This window comes from Ursus maritimus, unplaced genomic scaffold (assembly GCF_017311325.1).
Source record: "Ursus maritimus isolate PB19 unplaced genomic scaffold, ASM1731132v1 scaffold_4, whole genome shotgun sequence".
Taxonomy (NCBI): Eukaryota; Metazoa; Chordata; class Mammalia; order Carnivora; family Ursidae; genus Ursus; species Ursus maritimus.
This window is the reverse complement of record NW_024426552.1, coordinates 90,212,451-90,232,679: the sequence shown is the minus strand read 5'-3', so window position 1 is coordinate 90,232,679 and position 20,229 is coordinate 90,212,451. Positions and strand designations below refer to the sequence as shown.

At 40.4% G+C, this 20,229-nt stretch overlaps 1 protein-coding gene across 1 annotated transcript in view; it reads right to left on the bottom strand.

Annotated features, from left to right (window-relative positions):
- PLD1 (phospholipase D1) overlaps positions 1-20,229 on the bottom strand; it is a 192,017-nt gene that overhangs the window by 68,122 nt on the left and 103,666 nt on the right. Inside the window, exons 13-19 of the mRNA XM_040621604.1 lie at positions 17,806-17,916; positions 14,912-15,112; positions 13,693-13,906; positions 13,001-13,114; positions 7,182-7,310; positions 6,316-6,434; positions 4,287-4,400 (exon numbers count right to left, since the gene is read on the bottom strand). Coding sequence (XP_040477538.1) covers positions 4,287-4,400; positions 6,316-6,434; positions 7,182-7,310; positions 13,001-13,114; positions 13,693-13,906; positions 14,912-15,112; positions 17,806-17,916 — 1,002 coding nt within the window. The remainder of the gene's footprint in view (positions 1-4,286; positions 4,401-6,315; positions 6,435-7,181; positions 7,311-13,000; positions 13,115-13,692; positions 13,907-14,911; positions 15,113-17,805; positions 17,917-20,229) is intronic.

The window sequence follows — 20,229 nt, the reverse complement described above, 5'->3', positions numbered from 1 at the left end:
ACGTGAATCTTACCTACTACCTATTTCATTATGTCAAATGCTCTTTTTCTCCATTTCAATAAATTTATGGTATAAAGATTTTGTAGCCAGAATAACCCTCCTGACCCACCCAGAAAAATGTCCTCTTCTTTGTTCCACGCTTTTGAAAACACGAGGGAAAGCTTGAGGACTGAAGCTAACATTGATATGATCCAAACTAGTGCACTTTCTAAGTGCTTTTGCATGGATTTCACTTAGCTCTCACCACCAACCCTATGAGGCAGATGCTATTATGATGTCTGTTTTATTGATGAAGAAAATGCATATGGAGATGTGAAGCAATTTTCCCAAGGGTGCACGGCTAGTGTGTAGCAAAGCTGGGATTTGAACACACTCTGACTCTAGAATCTACCTCTTCCACTTGCTACATCCCCTTGCTCCTTTTGAGTTAATTAAAGCTTGCGGTCTCTAAATTACGTTATGAACAATAAACTGTTAAAAATTATGCTAAAATTTGTTTTTAAAAAAGAACAAACCTAAGAAAGAACTTTATTAAATAGTGTTAAATTTCTCAACTGAGAGTATGTAAGAGTTATTTGGCTATTGCCACATGATAGCTGAGAGAGTGAAGGGCCTAGAAGTATGACAATTAACCCTTTAAAGATCAAGTTGCCTACAACGTACTGGGTTCCACCTCCCAGCTCCCTTCTGGAGTCTCTGGAAAACCAGGGATTCAGCTCGATTATGGCTTTGGGCTTCTAAGTTCTATTTGCTCATGACTTGAAAACAAGAATGTCTAGAACAAGACGAATAATGTGGAGAGCCAGTAAATAACGTGAAGTGAAACAACACCACAGTCAGAACTTTACAGAAAAGGAGAACAGAAGCAGGGTCATTTCTTTTCTTTTTTTGGTTTCTGGTCCTCTCAGACTTTCCTGACTTAGAAAAGTTGGCACTGGCTGGCTGGGCCCACTGTTTACACCACTGGAGTTGTTTTGGCCATTCTGAAAAACATCTTCTGGTGACCAGTAACACTTCTTAAATTGTGGGGGGGGTCCTCTTCAGGAAAAAGAATGCTAATTTACAAATGCAAACTTTGCATACGCTCGAACCACAGTCACAGCCTCCTCACTGGTATCCTTGCTCTTGCTCTCTTTTTTGTCTAAGTTCTCCCTATGTATAACCTATAGGTGCCCGAGTGGGTTTGTTCAGAGAGATGGGAACAGACACATGACAAAATGAGAGATCCTCCATCCATTGGGCTTGGGAAATTCTCACAGCACATTCATTCTTAGCGATTCCCTGATACACATCAGCATAACAAAGGCGCTAGGAAGTCCTGTGCTTAGAAGATCTGCAAAAGCTTCTCTGTCTATGGAAGTCTTTTTTGTGACATAGCTATTAGCATTTCACAGGTAAAACCAGGTTTGGAAACTCTGATCTGGGTTAGTTTTCATAAAGCATTCCTATATCATGCTGCTTCCTGGATGGGGGAAAAAAAAGTTCCAAAATTCACTAACGCCTCCAGGATCTGGTCCCAATTAACCAAGCTGGCACTCCACGGTATCCCCAATCTGGCCTTACGCCATCTCAACTTCACCTGCCAAGCCCTCAAGAGCAAATGGTCTGCGGCAGTCGGATCTCCCATCCACGGAGCAGGCAGGCTTATTACTTACAGCAGACACCCAGTTCTCTCGTCGTCACTGCCAGACTCGCACAGCGTGCTGGGCCCTACTTGCATGCCAGCGGTTAGTCCCGGACCACACCTAGCATTGTTAACTACATGGTTCAATGTCATAGCTTTCTCTCCCCCAGCTAACTAGGCTTCCAGAGGCAGAGAACTTTTGTCTTCTTCCTCAGCACCCAAGTATGCACTGATGACTTCACTGTGCAAACAGATGGCTCTTAATAAACATATGTTGACGGAATAAATGAGTTAATGAGTAAGTCTTGGTAGACTTCCTTTCCAATCAATTGGCTCTACAGGTTCCTGAGTCCAGGCCATCCGAGCAAATCGAGGATGGACACAGAAGCATATCAGGAGATACCCCGGTTCCAGCCCCACCTCTAACACCGCATTCAGGGATGCAGAGAGGGTGACTCCAGGAGGCATCTGACAGAGCGGTCACGCAGTTTCTGTCTACTTGCCAGGGAATTGGATGAGAATATAGAAAACAGGGCTTTATCCACAGGTAAGAGATGATGTATGTTTATGCAACACCAGCGTACAACTTCCTTTGCTGTTCACAAAAATATGCAATTCCCAGAAATTCCTTTTCAACAGATGCTTAATTAGCATCTGCTAACTTTGATAAGTTGATCCCTGAGTCAATTTTAATGCCATCTCAAATCTTAAATTAAATTCTCTTATTTTCTTAACATGAAGGCTCCTATTTTATCTTACAGCATGGATAATTTTTCCCTCCAAGTAGAATAAAATTAAACAGGTTCATAAAATATTCATTAACTTACATGTGAACACATATATATCTGTGCCTCTAAGTTTAAATTAATTGTCTCCTGTAGCCTGGGATAACTAAATATTTGCTATAGGTATTTCTCTTGAGTGGTTTATCTCTTTGATTGTTCTCTTATTTGATCTATGGCCTGAAATGTCTTTTTATTTCTTAGCTACAAATATTACTTGTATATAGTAAAAGTAACTGATTTAGGCATTTCATTTACATAATCGTATTCACTAGAATCCATGTCCAGATTACATAAATCTGTATTAGTGATGTCCATAGCAGACTGCTGGATCTTTACTAAACAATCCTTTTTTTTTTTTTTTTTTTTTTAAGAAAGGGGGGCTGGGTAGGGGCAGAGGGAGAGGGAGAAAGAGAATCTTAAGCAGGATCCACACCCAGCGCTGAGCCCAGTGTGGGGCTCAGTCTCACGACCCTGAGATCATGTCCTGAGGTAAAAACAAGAGTCGGATGCATAACTGACCGAGCCACTCAGGCACTCTTACTTAAACAATACTTTTGATGCTGATAGTGAATGACCTTGAACAAAAGGCAATGTCAAAGGCGGCCCATCCTAGTTCTGCCCCTGATGATCTCAAGATATCTGAGCTGCGGTAACAATGGACTAGAGCAGGATTTCAAGTCCTACCTCTACCTATAACCAGCTGGTGACCCTGGACAAGTCTCATAGCTCCACTGGGTCTTAATGTTCCTATTTGTAATCTGAGATGCTTCGACTGAATGTGGTAAAATGATGTGACTCCATTAAGCAAATTCCATATTCTATTAAAAGAGCCTCTAAAAGGCATTTGGTTAATTAGGAACTAAAATTAGATTGAAGTATAACTAGCTTCTTAGATGTGAAGTTTCAGCCACATTCCTGGTGGTTAACCGGTATCAGTCCCTGGCTGCCGGTGTATCATGTTGCTAGGGTCACTTCCGAAGGAATTACAGGACAAGCCTTTCCTTGACTGGCCTTTTCTAAGAATATTTATTTACTTATGCATTTACCATTTAAGAACGCGTTTATTGGAATCCTTGTGACATAAAGATTCTTAATTTATATGTAAACTTAATACATTTTTGAGGAAACTACAACCAGACCCTTTAGAGTCAAATGTTATGAGTGGAGGACAAAGAAACTTTTTGAACTATTTTGCAAGTGTAGATGAGCTATTCCAGACTGATTAACCCTCTTTAGTCATTTTGCAACCTACCAGTGATAATATCAAACATAGTAAAAAAGAAAAAAAAAGCAAAAAGATAGAAATATAAATTTCTTGAGCATTTGATGCTTTTACAATTTATGCATGAAAGATTATACAGTTTAAGAATACACATGCTTTCTGTGAGACCCTCTCATAAGGGAAATGCTTCTTAACAATGATTGTTTTATATTTCAGTTCTAAAGTGACTCAGCTAAGGAGATTATCCATCACCCACTCTAGGGTAAGTGTAAGACTCTAGGATAGCTATAGTGGGAGGAAGAGAGGCATGAAAGAGATGAGTGTGTCGCTAAAGAAACGATAATACAGGTGAAATAAGAGACAGACACGTAAAGATAATGATGAATATACTGCAGTGTAGAATAAACGAGAGTGACAGAGGTAACAAGTGGTAAGGAAGTAAAACTGTGCATTTACTATATTTATAAGAGTTTTTAAAAGAGGATAAATGGAATCTACTTTAAATAGGAAATATAATACTAAATTTTAAAAGGTCTATTCAGATTTGCTTTGGAGTTGTCCTCATTGAAAAATCTGAAGCCAGTGTAATAGGCACTTAATCCAGAAGAGTGATTTCACCCAGTAGCATTTGGTGAAACAGAGAAGCCAGCCTTACCTGTACACTGGCACTGACGGACCCAGGCACTTGATATTTCAACTCATGGGCTGTTGTTTGCGATTTGGGAAGCAGGAAAGGATAAGAGAGGGACCGATATTTGGACTTCATAATCTAAAATAAACAAAAACAGGTAAAAAAAAAAAAGATCCACATGAGAAAATAGCTCCATTCCTGCCTACTTTGTGGTTATAAAGAAATTCAGATTCATTTGAAAAAGAAAAAGAAAAACATTAACAGTGGAGTTTCTAGTTGAAGAGGCAAGAGATTATTTTTCTGTTCTTTCTATTTTCCAGAGGCAGAAAATTCCTTTTATCCTTCTTTTTTTTTTAATCTTTTGTAGTGGGCATTTATTGTTTTATATTTTTAAAGAAACTTTAGATGCAATCTAGAGTTATAGAGGTATATAATTGCAAAAATGGTATTTTTTTGTCAATCGATTTCTTACTATGTTGTAGATATCTTGTCACAGTACAGCACTGTATATCCTATTTTAATAACTTCCTAAGAAAATGATAAAGAACCATAATTTGTTAAATAAATTCCTATTAATGTGCATTTGAGTTATTTCTCATTTTATCAGAATTATTAGACACAATATCAAAATAAATTACCTATCAGATTACTTTTTTTTTAGATTTTTTTTTTTTTACTTATTTGCCAGAGAGAGAGCGAGAGCACAAGCAGAGGGAGAGGGAGAAGCAGACTCCCTACTGAGCAGGAAGCCTGACACGGGGCCCGATTCCAGGACCCTGGGATCATGACCTGAGCTGAAGGCAGACACTTAACCGACTGAGCCACCAGGCACCCCAGATTACTTCTTTAACTTAAATACCCAAAAAAGATTTTCTAAGTTAAAGGTTGTATACTTTTTAAAAGCTTTCTGGGGTTTACCAATTTATCCTGTCAGGAAGAGAATATAAAAGCATTGGAAATGCCAAAACCAATCACAGATACCAGTAGGTTAAAAGTAATATTTCTTCATTTATTCTTTCATGCTTCCTTAAATTTTGTTAAAAATCTTTCCATTACTTCTCAGACTCTGTGCTCAGTGGACAGTCTGCTTGAGATTCCCTCTCCCTCTCCCTCCGCCCCTCCCCCCTTTCTCTAAAATAGATAAATGAATCTTAAAAAATATTTCCAGTATTTCTAAAAGGTTATAACATTTATGTAAATAAAAGCTTACATAAATGAAAAATTAAGTGATATTCTAAGTTATTGATAAAACAATTTTTCCCAAATTATCAAGGAGACTAATACCTTGTCGTAAGGTATTACAGTGAGTAAGATGGAACCTTAATGACACCTGGATGGTAGGTACTTAAGTTATTCCTATATGTAGTGATGGCATACGACACAGTCTGAAAAAAAGGAAAATGGCCCCATCTTCTCACACTCCTCCCCTCGCTCAGAGCCACCTCCCAGAAGCTTGGACCAGTATGAACCCAGCGTAATGCCAGGACTGGGAGGATGTGAAAGCTGGAGCTCTCTCATCCAAACAAGGCCCTTTTCCCCCCTACGATAGCCCTCCAGGTGCCCATCAGCCCAGACCAGATACTTAACACTGAGTACCCACACTGTGAAAGGATCACAATAGGCCCTGAAAGTGGCATCTATCTCTCTGTGCTCTGAACTGTCTGTGGTGGGAAAGTTCAGGAACATCTTCTTTTTCTTTTCCCCACAGACCCTGGCATGCTGACAGCCAGGCACTCAAGAGCAGATGGGCCACCACAGTACCTTTTTGCCAACCCTCTAGGTTTCTCCTCTTCCAGGTTCTCTCTCTCTTTTTTTTTTAGATTTTATTTATTTATTTGACAGAGAGACAGCCAGCGAAAGAGGGAACACAGGCAGGGGCAGAGGGAGAGGAAGAAGCAGGCTCCCAACGGAGGAGCCTGATGTGGGGCTTGATCCCAGAGCGCTGGGATGATGCTCTGAGCCGAAGGCAGATGCCTAAAGACCGAGCCACCCAGGCGCCCCTCTTTCAGGCTCTCTTTATGTGGCCTGAATCATGACAAAACGATCCACGTACCTTCGTGAAGTTCCAGCGCTGGATGAAGTGACGGGCCACGTCACGAGCCGCCTTCCCGTGGACCGCAGACGCAATGTCATGCCACGGCATCCGGGGAGTGGAGTATCTGTCAATGAAATCTGCCCAGGTGCCCCGGGCAAGGCTCATCACGAACTGCTGTGCCAGGGACAGAGCCATCCGCTGCCAGCACGGACCCCAACCGCAATACGTCAAAGGAAACATGGTAATGTTCACTAAGCATATAGTACTTGGCTGGGGTGCAACAATACCTTTATAGCCAAAGGAAACACAGATACACACTGAGGAGCACAGTCCCCCGCGGGCCTCCCCCAGGATGTGTCCATCTCACTTAGTATGAGATAATCACTAGGCAAGGAGAGATGTGAGTTGGTGTAAATTACCTAGGGCTACGTACTTAATATTACATTTTTCTTTTGTGTCCTGTTGAAATAACCTCAGGCTATGTGTATACAGTTCCATCTCTATTTTCTCTTAGATACATCAGCACAGTGATAATCTGAAAATGTGCCATTTTAATGCTGGAAGATGAAGATGATACGCAGAAAAGGAGATGATCAAAGGAAAGGCACCATCTCTTGCAGAATTATAGATTATTACCCCCAAAATATGCCTCGATGAAACCTGGAGGTTTCAAACAGTAAGCTATATCTCATGCTCTTTTCTTATTGTAACTACAAGGAGAAGTCCTTAAGTATGTGACTGAATGACAGTCTCCAAAGTTTTATCAAATATTCAAAACAAACCGAAGCAGAACAAAGGACATTATATCCTGCACATGCGTACTCGTTCTATGCTGACAAGTAAAAGACCAAATACGAGCATCCACCCACGATCCCGGCACTCACCAGCAAAAGGCTTATCCAGTTGAACCCAGTCTTTGAAGACAAAATTGCAGTAGTCCTTCCCATGCCAGAACCTGGTCTCCCCATGGAGCTCTCCCATGCCTGTCTGCAAACTGCGGACGGAGCTGGTGTCTGTAAAGGCAGCGGACACGGTGTTCAGGTAGGCCCTGGGGGGGGGGGGGGCTCACCCTCACTCATTAAACACCTCGGGACTTCTCAACTGTTCCCCTTAAGGCTCAGCTCTAGAGGAGCATGTGCTCACCCCTCTGAGGCTGTGGGCTGGCAAGGTTTCACACTGCACACAAGTTTATCATTAGTGGGCAGTTGGGGCTGCAACGAGGCTCATCACTTGACGATGAAATTCAACATTCTTCTCCCCATCTACCAGATCACTAAAGAATGGATCACAGAGCTAACCGTGAATAAAGAACTCACTGGGAGGAATAATAGAAGAGCAGTAAAGCCAGGTCAGGCAGAGAAACATAGAGGCAGAGGCCATGAAGAAATCATGCCCTTGGCTCTCCCCAGTGGATATGGGACACACCCATACGTAATGCTTATCTTTTGCATCTCAAAAGCAAGAACTTCAAATATGCAGACAGCCTCTGTTCAGCCCTGGAACTGTCAGGCTAAGTGACACTGAGCTTCATTTTTGGGGGTCAGAAATTCTTTATACATAAAAGGAAGAATTTGGCCTAGATGGCATCTAAGATCTTTGCGTTCTAACATTCTGTATTCCCAGCATCATAAATGACATCCATGAAAAATATCACAACAACACACAGAACTTACGATCACATAGGCACAAAAGCAGCATTCCACTGCAACGTTTCACAGAGCTCTGCTGGGACCGTTTTACTTAAGGGTGAATACTTTGACTTAAACAGTTTTTACATTTATGGGATATGTTGACCACAAAGACGACGAAGCAGGAAGACAAGCACAACTACAAATCACAGATGCAGCGCTTGGCACAAAAGAGGCACTTAACAAATGAGACACTCGATGCAAAACTATTTGTTGAATGAATACATGGTAGCACGTGCCAGTGAGAGTAGTGGACTGGCCCCTCCCACCACGTGTCCCAGAACTGTCTTTCTAAAATGCAGACTGTTGGCTTAACAGCCTTTTAAGAGCACCTGCTGCCTACAGGGAGTCAAATCCTAAACGCTGAGTGTGCACAGAAGGCTCTTTGCAAACTGGTGCCAACCTCCCTTTCTGAGCCCTCTTCCCCCCAGCCAGGCAGAGCACGCTTCTCACAGGATTTTGACAGGCGTGGTCTGTTACGTCTTGGTGCATCTGGCACATTATTCCTTCGGTCTGGACTGATCTTCCTTCCCTCTCATCCTCAACTTCACGTCCTTCCAGAGCCACATTAGCTGTTCCCTGCCCTACTGATACCGCCCAGATCCCGGCAGGCACAGGCAGCCACGTGCAGTGCTGTGGAACCACCCGGGGCTGCACACCCCAGGGCCTCTGACTCTGCGCCACAGCCGTGGAAGGATGCACCCCCCTGCTGTGTGTCCCAGCTGTGTAAGGGTGCTCCCCACCAGGCTGTAAACTCCTCAGGGCTGGAGAGTGTAACTTCACTGCTTGGCAGAGCTCTCGGTAGTCAGTAGGAAATCAATAAGTATTTGCAGAGCAAAAGTTTTTAAACAATCACCACACACACTGCTAATATTCTACCTCGAACTGAATAATTAACCTCCAAAGGTTACTGAAATTTTCTATAAAAGAAAAATGTCTTGGGGCGCCTGGGTGGCTCAGTGGGTTAAGCACCGGACTCTTGATTTTGGCTCAGGTCGTGAGATGGAGCCCCACGTCTGGCTCTGTGCTGGGTGTGGAGCCTGCTTAAGATTCTCCCCCTCTCCGTCCGCTCCTCCCCGCCTCTTAAAACAAAAGAAAAATGTGTTGAAGTGCTAAATATTTATTATTTTTTAAAGATTTTATTTATTTGAGAGAGAGAGCGCATGCGTGTGAGCAGGGGGAGGGGCAGAGGGAGAAGGAGAAAGAAGCCCACGCAGACTCTGCACTGAGCTCAGAGCTGGACACCAGGCTGTCCATCTTAGAACCCTGAGATCATGATCGGAGCCGAAACCAGGAGCCGGATGCTCAACCGACTGAGCCACCCAGGCGCCCCTGAAAGTGCCGATTATTAACAAAACTAAATAATGTTAAAAATAGGATTCTATTGACTTCTCCCAGTGATTTATTTTCCTGCTTTGTTAAGACTGAAAGGCCAAAGTACTGGTAATCTGTTTGCTCACCTGTAAAATCTTTACAGTAAGCATGGCACTTTGTATTTAAAAAAAGAGAGAGAAAGAAAACAGGAACAAAGAATGAGATAAATAATGGGTCAAATTCCAAAATTAAAAGTACACATATGTAAGATAATATATTATACATATAAGCCAGAGCTTTACATTTACATACATACACTTGTTTAAAAATTAACTTTCTTCTAATAATCAGTTATAAGAAAAACAAAGCAAATTCTAGTCTCAGAAAATTATGTTGGTTCTAATTGGATCCAACCTGTTCAGAATTCAAATCTGTTTTTGGCTTCAGTCTCAATAATCTTGGCCTAAGTTATTCCAAACAAATCAGGGTCTTCCTCAGAACAAATGAGATATTAAGGCACTAGAGCCAAGGGTTCCTAGTAACTGTGGTTACTGCTCCGACGTGCATGAGCACCTAAAGCAGAAAGAGAGGCTTTCTACGTCGGCAGTGCTGATCTGAGGGCTTCTCCTTACTCTGCATCTGGCTCCCCGTTGATTTCATGATGGTACCTGCCTTGTCTTCGGCATAGGTTTCCAGGCTAGTTTTCTGCCATCCTCATCCGTCAGTGGCCCAGACCCTGCCCGCCAAGGCTGCATCCCCTACACCATTACTCCAACCCCCCCTTCTTGACCTTCTTTCCTAGTCCCTCTCATCCCTAGCAAAGTTCTCCCCAACCTTCTCCTACATGTGCCCCTCTAGCTCTGGTTTCTCCTTTGGCTCTAAGATGGACAGCCTCTTCCAGGGTCTCACCTTGGCCTCGTCCACCTCGTTGCCCCATCAGCACTTAAAATCACGGGTTTAACACTAGAATCATTATTGTCCTCACAAAATCAAGCCTGCTCCTGAGATTTCTGCTTTCTGTTTATAGTGGCTCAAGCTCAAACCTCGAAATCAACATCGGCTCCTCTCTTTTCTTTGTTATCTTCTCCACCTACCTCCCCATTGCCACTTCCCAAATCCTAGAGAAATTCTGCTGATTTTTTGGAAAAAATTTGTTCCATTTACTTCATTCCTGGGACAAGCTAGTCAGACTCCTTGAGTCTCTAGTGTAATTTCATAAAACACCACCCTTAAGCCCTCCATCCCCCCACCGCCCATCTTCTCCAACCCCTCTCCCCCCAGGGATTCTCCAACATTTAGTGAATGAAGTTCAATGTTGCAGCCTGATTTTCAAGGCCCTCCATATACAGGTACAGATCTGTCCCATCAACCCAATCTATACATAAATTTATTCATCTTTTAACCATAATTCCAAAACCCAAAAGCTCTGAAAATTCAAGTGTTTTCTTACAGCTCATTTGTTGGTAAAATCTGACCCGAACTGACAAGAGATTGTAAACTTTATTTATTCCACCTAGTGCTGCAGAAATATAAATGATTTGCTTATAGGGTATTTCCAGGACCCTGCCAGCAGGATAACATGAAGTATAGGTATTGCATTACCTTTCTAAAACCCCAAATCTTCTAATTTCTGAAGTACCTCTGACCCCTAGAATTTTGAATAAGAAATGGTAGACCTCTATGTATTTACCACATGGCACACCTGAGATTCTGCAATAAACACTCTTGGCATTTCCCATATATGTGCTTTAGGATACAATGTCTACATAGGATGTCTGTTTTTCTCCCTTCTTCGGCTCTACCTACTGAATTTTTGCCTATATTCAGGGCCAGTTCCAAAACAGGTCCTCAATGAGTTATATTTTTTAAAAACCTTCTGATTTTTGAAACTGGGATTTTAGAATCGTGGATCAGGGTTTACCTTTGTGGACAAGGCCTCACTGGCAACTCTTGCCAGTAGGGGTATCTCCCCCTGATGGATTACTAAGACACTAGGTTAGAGAAACATTTAAAACTGATGCTTATCTATTAGCTAATAACCTCTTCGACAGGAGAAAATATGTCTTATACATCTTATACGATTGCATCCTGAGAACAGAGTTTAGAAACGATTTAACCTACTATTCTTTATCCCTTATGATTAGATCTCTGGGGTTGAAACACTGTCTCAACTAAATCGCAAAAACTATTTCCTCCCCTCAGCCATTTATTTAATCTTGCTTAAAAAAGTTTAACTGTTTAAAAATAACACAGTTATCAAGCAAAGCCACTGCAACTTGAAATTCTCCCTCTTGCAACATCATTTTGAGAGAAGAAAAATCTTAAAGATGGCTGAATGATTTTGTATGTATACTACAGAAATATACCATGACTACTAATCACATTCAATACGAACTGATTTTGGTGAATCTTCTCCTTCTCACTGTGGAGTGAGCTTGCACGCACGCTCCACACTGATTTCTGTACAACACCAGTGACGTTCACTAGGAGCCCAGTTCATCATGGTTTTGTTTTGTTTTTTTTAAGATTTGTTTATTTTTTGAGAAACAGAGAGAGCAGGGGGAGGGACAAAGGGAGAGGGAGAGAGAGAATCTTAACAACCCCCCCCACACACACTCTGAGCATGAGTCCCACTCTGGGCTCCATGTGGGGCTTGATCTCATGAGCATGAGATCATGATCTGAGCTGAAATCCAGTCGGAGGCTTAACCAACTACACCGCCTAGGCGCCCCCATCAAGGTCTTTTCCGTTCAAGTGAAACTGACATTGCAAAGAAGCTAACCCAGTTTATAGACTCAGGAAAGGAAGTTATTAACTTAAGCAAATACTCAGTTTCAGTTTCTCATGAAGAGTTCCTCTACGTTTAATTCGGGTTTCAAGTCCTGTGAGACAATGTAAGTTTAAGTCATTACACAATTTAAATGTATAACTGTGCTCTTTAAACTCCTTTTATTATTAATACTAGACCCTTACTTTTTTTTCCCCCCAACACAAATTCATAGGGAACTTCAATATGCATATGGAAGCAGGACTTCTCTGTTTGAAGCAAGGACCAATAGAGGTGGGACGGTCTGGGCCCGCCTCCACAATATTCCCCTCAGAGCCCCCTGAGAAACACCAGAGTCCACAAGTGACTCAGACCCAGCCGGGGTAACTGGGCTCTCCCTCAGTCTTCTAAATAGCACACTAGAACCGTGGCCTTGGAATTCAGCCAACTGCTCGTGATGGAGTAATCTGCGTTTTTGCTAAATCATAAATCCGAATTAGGAGCTCTGGGAGGCTGATAAACTGGAACACCACTGTGCAAGTTACTTATCATCTCTGACCCCCAGCTTCCTCATCTGTAGAAAGGGAGATAACACTATGACTACCAAGCGTCGACCAGTGCTCAGGGTCGGCACAGGCAGTCTGCACACGACAAACTAGCTTGTAAGATTTTACTGCGGTCGCCATACATTACGGTCGTTACTTATCCCTTTAGGTGATCGGCTGCCACGTTCCTCTTCATCCACCGCATTTTAGGCCCTGATGAACTTATTCAAATCCCTAGTTCTTGCAAAAGCTTATGAGATTGCAGTTTCTGATAACACGTGTGGTGTGAACACGGAGCAAACAGAAAGCCAGGCCACAAACACACGCACTCTGCTCACGCAGCAACAGCGCACGCCTGAGGACGTTCCGCCGCCTCACACGTCACTTACCCACGTCAGGTCTAGCGAGGCCCTGCTCAGACTTACTGGAGGAGCGAAAGAGTTTCAGGTGGGGTTTTAAACCATGGATTAAATTCTGACGACTTCTACAGTGATTACAATAACCTGGAGAAAGTTGAGAGTTCTTTTTTTTTAAAGAAATATAAGTACATCAAGTTTTCTAAAGTGAAAAGCAGGCTCAATCATTTTTAACACTAGGCAAGGCTATAAAATCAGTCACAAATTCTGTGTAACAGAAAACGGCAGAGCTTTAAGACAGATGTGAAATGAAGAGCAAATTTACAAGATGGAGGAAATCTAATGTTTGAAGATAAAAGCTTCCTGTATTTCTGGATAGGAAGAGAAATGAGATTCCTTCTATGAAAAGGGAAGGATGCCTCATACTTTTCTTTTTTCTTTATAACGTGGCATTATTTTAGAAATGCTGAGTCATTCTGCTACCATCAGAAGTATGAATTGTGGTTGTTAGGACTCCTTAGGTGAATAACACAATAAATCTGTTCTAAAATGAGGCCCACAAAGCCACAAAACGGCAGGATATTGATTAGGGTGATGGAGCCACCTTTCAGCATTGCTCCTATGACGCCATTCCAGAAAGACAGGTTTTAAAGACTGGTACGCAGTACCCAGCTGTGGGGGGAAGAACGTCATGAGGACACATTCCAGCAAAGACCAAGGCTTACTGGAGGCGCTGTCCAGGCTGCTGACGCTGTCCGCCTTGTGTACGTGCTGCCTGTGCAGCTGCCTGTAGAGGCTGAATGTAGAGAACTTTCTGGACTTTCCTATTCCTTTCAGTTTTGAATCCATATCATCAACACTCTTCAGGGTAGGCGGATTTTTACTAGGTTCATTTTTGTCTTTGAGGCTCAAGGATTCCATGGACCCTGTTGTTTCAGCCTGAGAAAATTATTAAAAAAAAAAAAAAAAAGACACTGCATAAGATACGCTGCAATGTGATCCTTTCATTCCCGCTGAGCTGAGGTGTCAAGTTCACACGGGATGGAGGCTCTCTATCAGACACACAATAATGGGTGAGGTCAGCCCGGGGGCAGGGAGGATTCTTAGGAGCTGTTTCAATGCTAGCAAAGGGATACCAGGCATTCCTTTGTAGCTCCCCCTTCACTAGACCAAATTCCTGAAATTTCATACCAGCTAACCTTTTTATCTCAAATAGTTACGTGAGTTACATTCGCTGTGGAGCAACTGAACTTCTGCCTCTGATAAACGTTAAGTTGTGCTGCTTCTGCCAGTGATTTTCCTGGCTATCTAGTCACTAAATCGTTTTTTTTTTTTTCCTCCGGAAAAGTTACCAACATATCCAGCAGTAAAATAAGATGGAGCCCGTCGAAAATTTTAATAAGTGTATTGATATTCTGGCAACGGTTGGGGTTGAAACAGTAAGTACTGCATATGGACACAGGCATATGGGTATCTTGGCAGCTCTTGATTTGAAAGGTACTTTGAGAAGTTACTGACTTCCGGGATTCAGAAAGAAGCCCCTCCATGACTCCACACTGACCTAGCCTTTATTTGCACGTCCTTAGGAGGAAGATTTCAAAAGCCTTAGCAGGTCCTTGTAATAAGGCTGCTTATTTAACTTCAAGCCCAACTGATGCATATTTTAGTTTATGAACTTTTTTTTTCCAAATAGGGAATGAATCTTTCGTTTAAATGGAGAACGAAGGAGTGGACTGTGAGCGAGCAAATGTGCTATTGTATCTCTTCTGAGGGAAGAGACTGAGATCACAAGATGCAAACTTACAGACGTGCTCGGAGGTATTTGAAATCAGGTGTGTCCATCCAGGAAGAGGCCGCCCCTCATTCAACCAGTCAGTCATGCTATTAACACATACACAAATCATGTCCCTTTCACGCAGTTCCATAAAGGTGAAATTCACTTACAGTGAAGGAACCCAGAGACGATCCTACGGTGACACGCTTCACACTGCCCACGTCTGTGAGTCTGTGTTCATTGTCATCCCACCTTCCATAGGCCAGGTCAATCCCACCCACAAAGGCCACTGACTGGTCGATGACAACAAGTTTCTCATGATGAGCCCATAGATATACACTGGATGATACATGATCTGGGTGCCTCATCACCTTGGGAGGGAAAAGAAAAACCTACATGTAATGCACTTTTTAAAATTTCTTTCATGTTGTAATAAAATAGATCTGTTTTCTCCCCTGAATAGCATTTTCCTTCTTTCCTTTCTCCTTCCCTCCCTTCGTAGCTTCCTTCCTTTGTTTTGCTTTGGTTTTCTTTCAAGGGTTTATTTAAATTCAAGTTAGTTAATATATAAGGTAGTATTAGTTTCAGGGGTAGAATTTAGTGATTCATCACTTGCTCATTACAACAAGTGTTCTCCTTAATGCCCATCACCCCATTTACCCCATTCCCCCACCACATCCCCTCCAGCAACACACAGTTTGTTCCCTATAGTTAAGAGTCTCTTAAAAAATGGTTTGCCTCCCTCTGTTTTTATCTCTTTTTCCTTCCTCTGTGTTCATCTGTTTCTTCTCTTAAATTCCACACACTAGTGAAATCATATGGTTTTTCTCTTTCTCTGATTTATTTTGCCTGCATAATACCCTCTAGTTTCATCCTCGTCATTGCAAATGGCAAGATTTCATTCTTTTTGATGGCTGAGTAATTTTCCATTGTATATACATACAACTTCTTCTATAGCTATTCCTCAGTCAATGACATTTAGGCTCTTTCCATAGTGTGGCTATTGTGGACAATGCGGTTATAAACATTGGGGTGCATGTGCCCCTTTGAATCACTATGTTTGTATGCTTTGGATAAATACCTAGTAGTGCAATTGCTGGGTTGTAGGGTAGCTCTATGTTTAACTTTTTGTGGAACCTCCATACTGTTTTCCAGAGTGACTGCACGAGTTTGCATTCCCACCAACAGTGCAAGAGGGCTCCCCTTTCTCTGCATCCTTCCCAACATCTGTTGTTTCTTGTATTGTTAATTTTAGCCATTTTCCCCTGAATAGCATATTCTATAATTCAAATACCAAAATGTGCTATGTATACACCAAAGTTCTAATTTCATTCTCAGTATTTAAAGAAAACGACTCCTAGTTACTTTTTAAGTCTCTCTACCAGCCCCACCCCATACCACATTTTGGGGTAGCTGCCATTTAGCTAGAAATTTGGCCACATAGTTTAGTAAAAGTCAGCTCAACATAATAGCTGATTCTTTTTTCCACTTTAAAGAATTCCGTTACACCTGATATTATTTTAAAAACTCTAAAAATGTTTAATCAACAACTATCTCCAACAAATTTTTAATATGTATATTGATATTTTGGCAGCCATTGAATTAAAATGGCAAGTATACGGAGATAGGGATATACATACTTTGGCAGCTCTTGATTAGAAAGATATTTTGAGACGTTATTAACCTCCTGCTTTCAAATAGAATTCTTTTTAAATGATCCCAGGCTGACCTATTTTTTTATATCTTTAAGTAGAAACATTCCAAAAACTTCGGAGACTACTTTTTTTTTTCTTTTTAGTAACCTACTTCTTTTGTGTGTGGTAAAATACACATAACATAAAATTTACCATATTGACCGTTTTTAAATGTACAGTACAGTGGTATTAATAAGTACATTCATATTGTTCAATCATCACCACTATCTCCAGAACTGTTCATTTTGCAAAACTGAAACTCTATACCCATTGAACAATAATTCCCCCATTCCCTCCTCCCTGCAACCCCTGGGAAATACCATTCTACTCTCTGTCTCTATGACTTTGACTTATATATATCAATAGAATCATACAATACTTGCCTTTTTGTGATTGGCTTATTTCATGTAGGATAATGTCTTCAAGGTTCACCTATGTTTTAGCATCTGTCAGAATCTCCTTCCTTTTTAAGACTGAAATGTATTCCACTGTATGTACATGCCAATCATTATTGAGAGTGGGATATTGAAGTGTCCCACTGTTATTGCAGAACTGTCTATTCTGCCCTTCAATTCTGTCAATATTTGCTTTATATATTTTGATGGTGATTATTAGGTAGGTACATGTTTATAACTGTTATATCTTCTTGCTGCATTGAAACTTTTATTAACATATAATATCCTTTCTTGTCTACTATAAACTTTTCCTATTAAAGTCAATTTCATCTGATATTAGTACAGCCACTCCCGCTCTCTTTTGATTACTATTTTACATGGAACATCTTTTTTTTTTAACTAAATAAAATATATCATTGGTATATATTTTAAGCCTGTTGGAGATTTATTAATTCATTGCTTTGATGTATCTCAATGACTGAGGAATAACTACTGATAGGCTTTAAATCTTTGGTAAATATCAAATAGCTTTTTTCAAGCTGCTTATTGTGTTTATTTACTTTATTAGGTTTTTATACAAGTTGCTATTAAGAAAAAGCTTCTCAAATCCTAGAGGAGCTCTCTGTTGCTATCAGCATTCAAGGGATGTCACAAGGAGGTCACATCTAAGAGGTTCTGGGACAATCTTAATGTGGAGCATGGGAACTTGACAGAGCTCCTGAATATTAAAACAGTTCTAAGAGATGTGTTCTTGACTAAATGATCAGGGTTGGAAACATGAACTCTGCTGACCCCATCAATACCAGAAGTACAAGAAAGCAGAGTATTTTGTTTTATTTCTAAGAAGGATACAATGTTATTTATTCAAAACATACATTAGAGAATTCTACAGATTACACTGCTCAAAGCAAAACACATCTGAAAAACTACAGAATAATAGAGAAGAAGGATTGTTCAGAAGGATGAACCTAGTACCTTTATGTTGGGGTGTAGACGCATGAGAGTCCTCTTGCTATATTCACTGTTGATTCCGAGAGCAAGTTCTACCTCTTTGTACAGCATTACAAAGATTCTCACTCCCTGTTGCTGTCACAAGAGAAAACACAGGGAGGAATGAGAATTTCTGGAAGTAGGTTACGATTTTCTTTTTCTTTTTCCTTCCTGTGTATTAAAAACTTTCTTCTACAAACAAGTATAATAAAATATTTAATGAAAAGTATAATACAAGAAGGTGACACATCAGTGTATTTTAAAACACAAATATCAAAAATAAAAATTTATCTCCTTTCCATTCCTATGACTTGTCATACCAAGAGACGGTATCAATATTTGATTCATTATAGCCAGGAGGCTGAAATGGTAACCTCATCTGCTAAAGGTGTCTGATGATCTTACACCTCTGGACATTTTCAAACACTTACCATTGAGGAAAGTTTTGGCCTGATTCATGTTACAGGATTAAGGTTTTTGGTTTTTATTATACTTCAATTAGTTGAAATAGCAGTGCCACAAAATTCTGACGCACTAAATTATACTAAATATCTCTTAAATGTTTCTGGAGCATTTTAATAGAATTTTTCTTTATTAAAAAACATTTAAATAAAAAAATTTATCTACAAAGATGAATATATTGATTCGTACTCTTAACCACAATTACATTATTAATGTCTGTTTGTGAAATGACTTCTTTCAGTTTCTCTAACATTCAAAAATCCCTGAGTTTTAACAATAGCACAAAATTAACATTGATCTAACCTGAGACCCTGGACTTAAAAGAAGATAGCTAAGGCCATTGTGACGGTCAAATTAAAAGTGCCTGATAAACTTTAACATGCTATACATATAACATTTTTTTATTAATATCAACTATCAAAAAGATAATGTCTAACAGCTGGTAGTGTAAAAAAAAAAAAAAAAAAACCAAACCACTGGGGTGCCTGGGTGCCTTAGTCAGTTAAGCGTCTGCCTTCGGCTCAGGTCATGATCTCAGGGTCCTGGGATAGAGCCCCACGTTGGGCTCCCTGCTCATAAGGGAATCTGCTTCTCCTTCTGCCCCTCCCCCTGTTCATGCTCTCTCTCTCTCTCTCTCTCTCTCAAATTAATAAAATATTTTAAAAAAAACCAAATTAGTATTTCCTCTTCTAGTTCTGGGTAGTGATAAGGTTTTAGCCTGTACTAAACTGTCCCACACCTGAATGTCCTTCCTCTTCTCCCTGTCCAGTCACACGGTTCCCTCACTAACATATAGTTCAGAACGTATTCCTCCAGGATACTCTTATCTTATTTACTCCCATTTTTTGTATGACCTTTTTACTTTTTAAGGTTTGCATCCTCAGTATTGCTGTGCAGTTCGCAACATCTGAACGTGCATTCTCTCTATCCAGCAGCTCTGAAGGCATTCTGAAACAAAGTGCATCCACACTGGAGAATGTATCTACACCTAGACATTTACTATCCTAGGAATAAAAGGCAAGAATTTCCCCATGATACAGTGCTTTCTAAAGCATTAGAAATACAGGCATATCTAATAAAACTATGGTGACAAAGAATAATTTAGTTACAATTTAAATTAATAATCCATGGTAATTAGGCATAGGCGTAGTTCTAAATGGAAATTTGAGTCATTAATTTAAGAAGCCAGCTGGGTTGAACACATCTAATTTATAAGAACTGGTTACTTTCTCAATGCTATAAAAATGTGAAATAACACAGGAGTTAATATTTTTAGGTTGCAGGGTATAAAATCTTGGAGTAAGCCAAATATATGTATAGTTCCCCAATACCGGCCTGCTAATATTAAGAAGCATATTTCGGCCCCTAAATCCTTATAAGAACACATCACTTCAAAATACAAATATTCTGTAACATGTAAAAAGTGTATACATTTTTGGAGGAACATACTAAATATATGTTCTAAGCTGCACTAAGGAAATTTGAGTACTATAAGACTCATTCTGACAAAAAAAAATAGGATAAAAATATATATGTCATCTTATTTCTGGTTGACAGCTGACTTTTGGAACTTGCTTATTACTAGTTATAATTATGCAACTACTATTGCAACCAAGTGTATAAGTACAGATATAAATAAAGAAATAGGTAGTGAAAGTGTAAGCAAGAAATGAACAGATTAACTTCTAACAGTTTTGGCCACTGAGGGCTCTGCAATAAACCACTAATGGAGGGCTTGAAATGAAAATTACAGCATTATTTTTTTTCTTCTACTGTTCATATGTACCTGCTATTTGAATATTTTAGGATTCAGCACTGGATAAGAGTGATAAAAAACAGCCTCCCATCGAAAGATATAGTATAAAGTTTAAAACCCCAAATTGCAACCTGAATTATAAAATGTTACACCTGACTTCTTTCATCATGGTTCATTTGTTTTAAATGAAT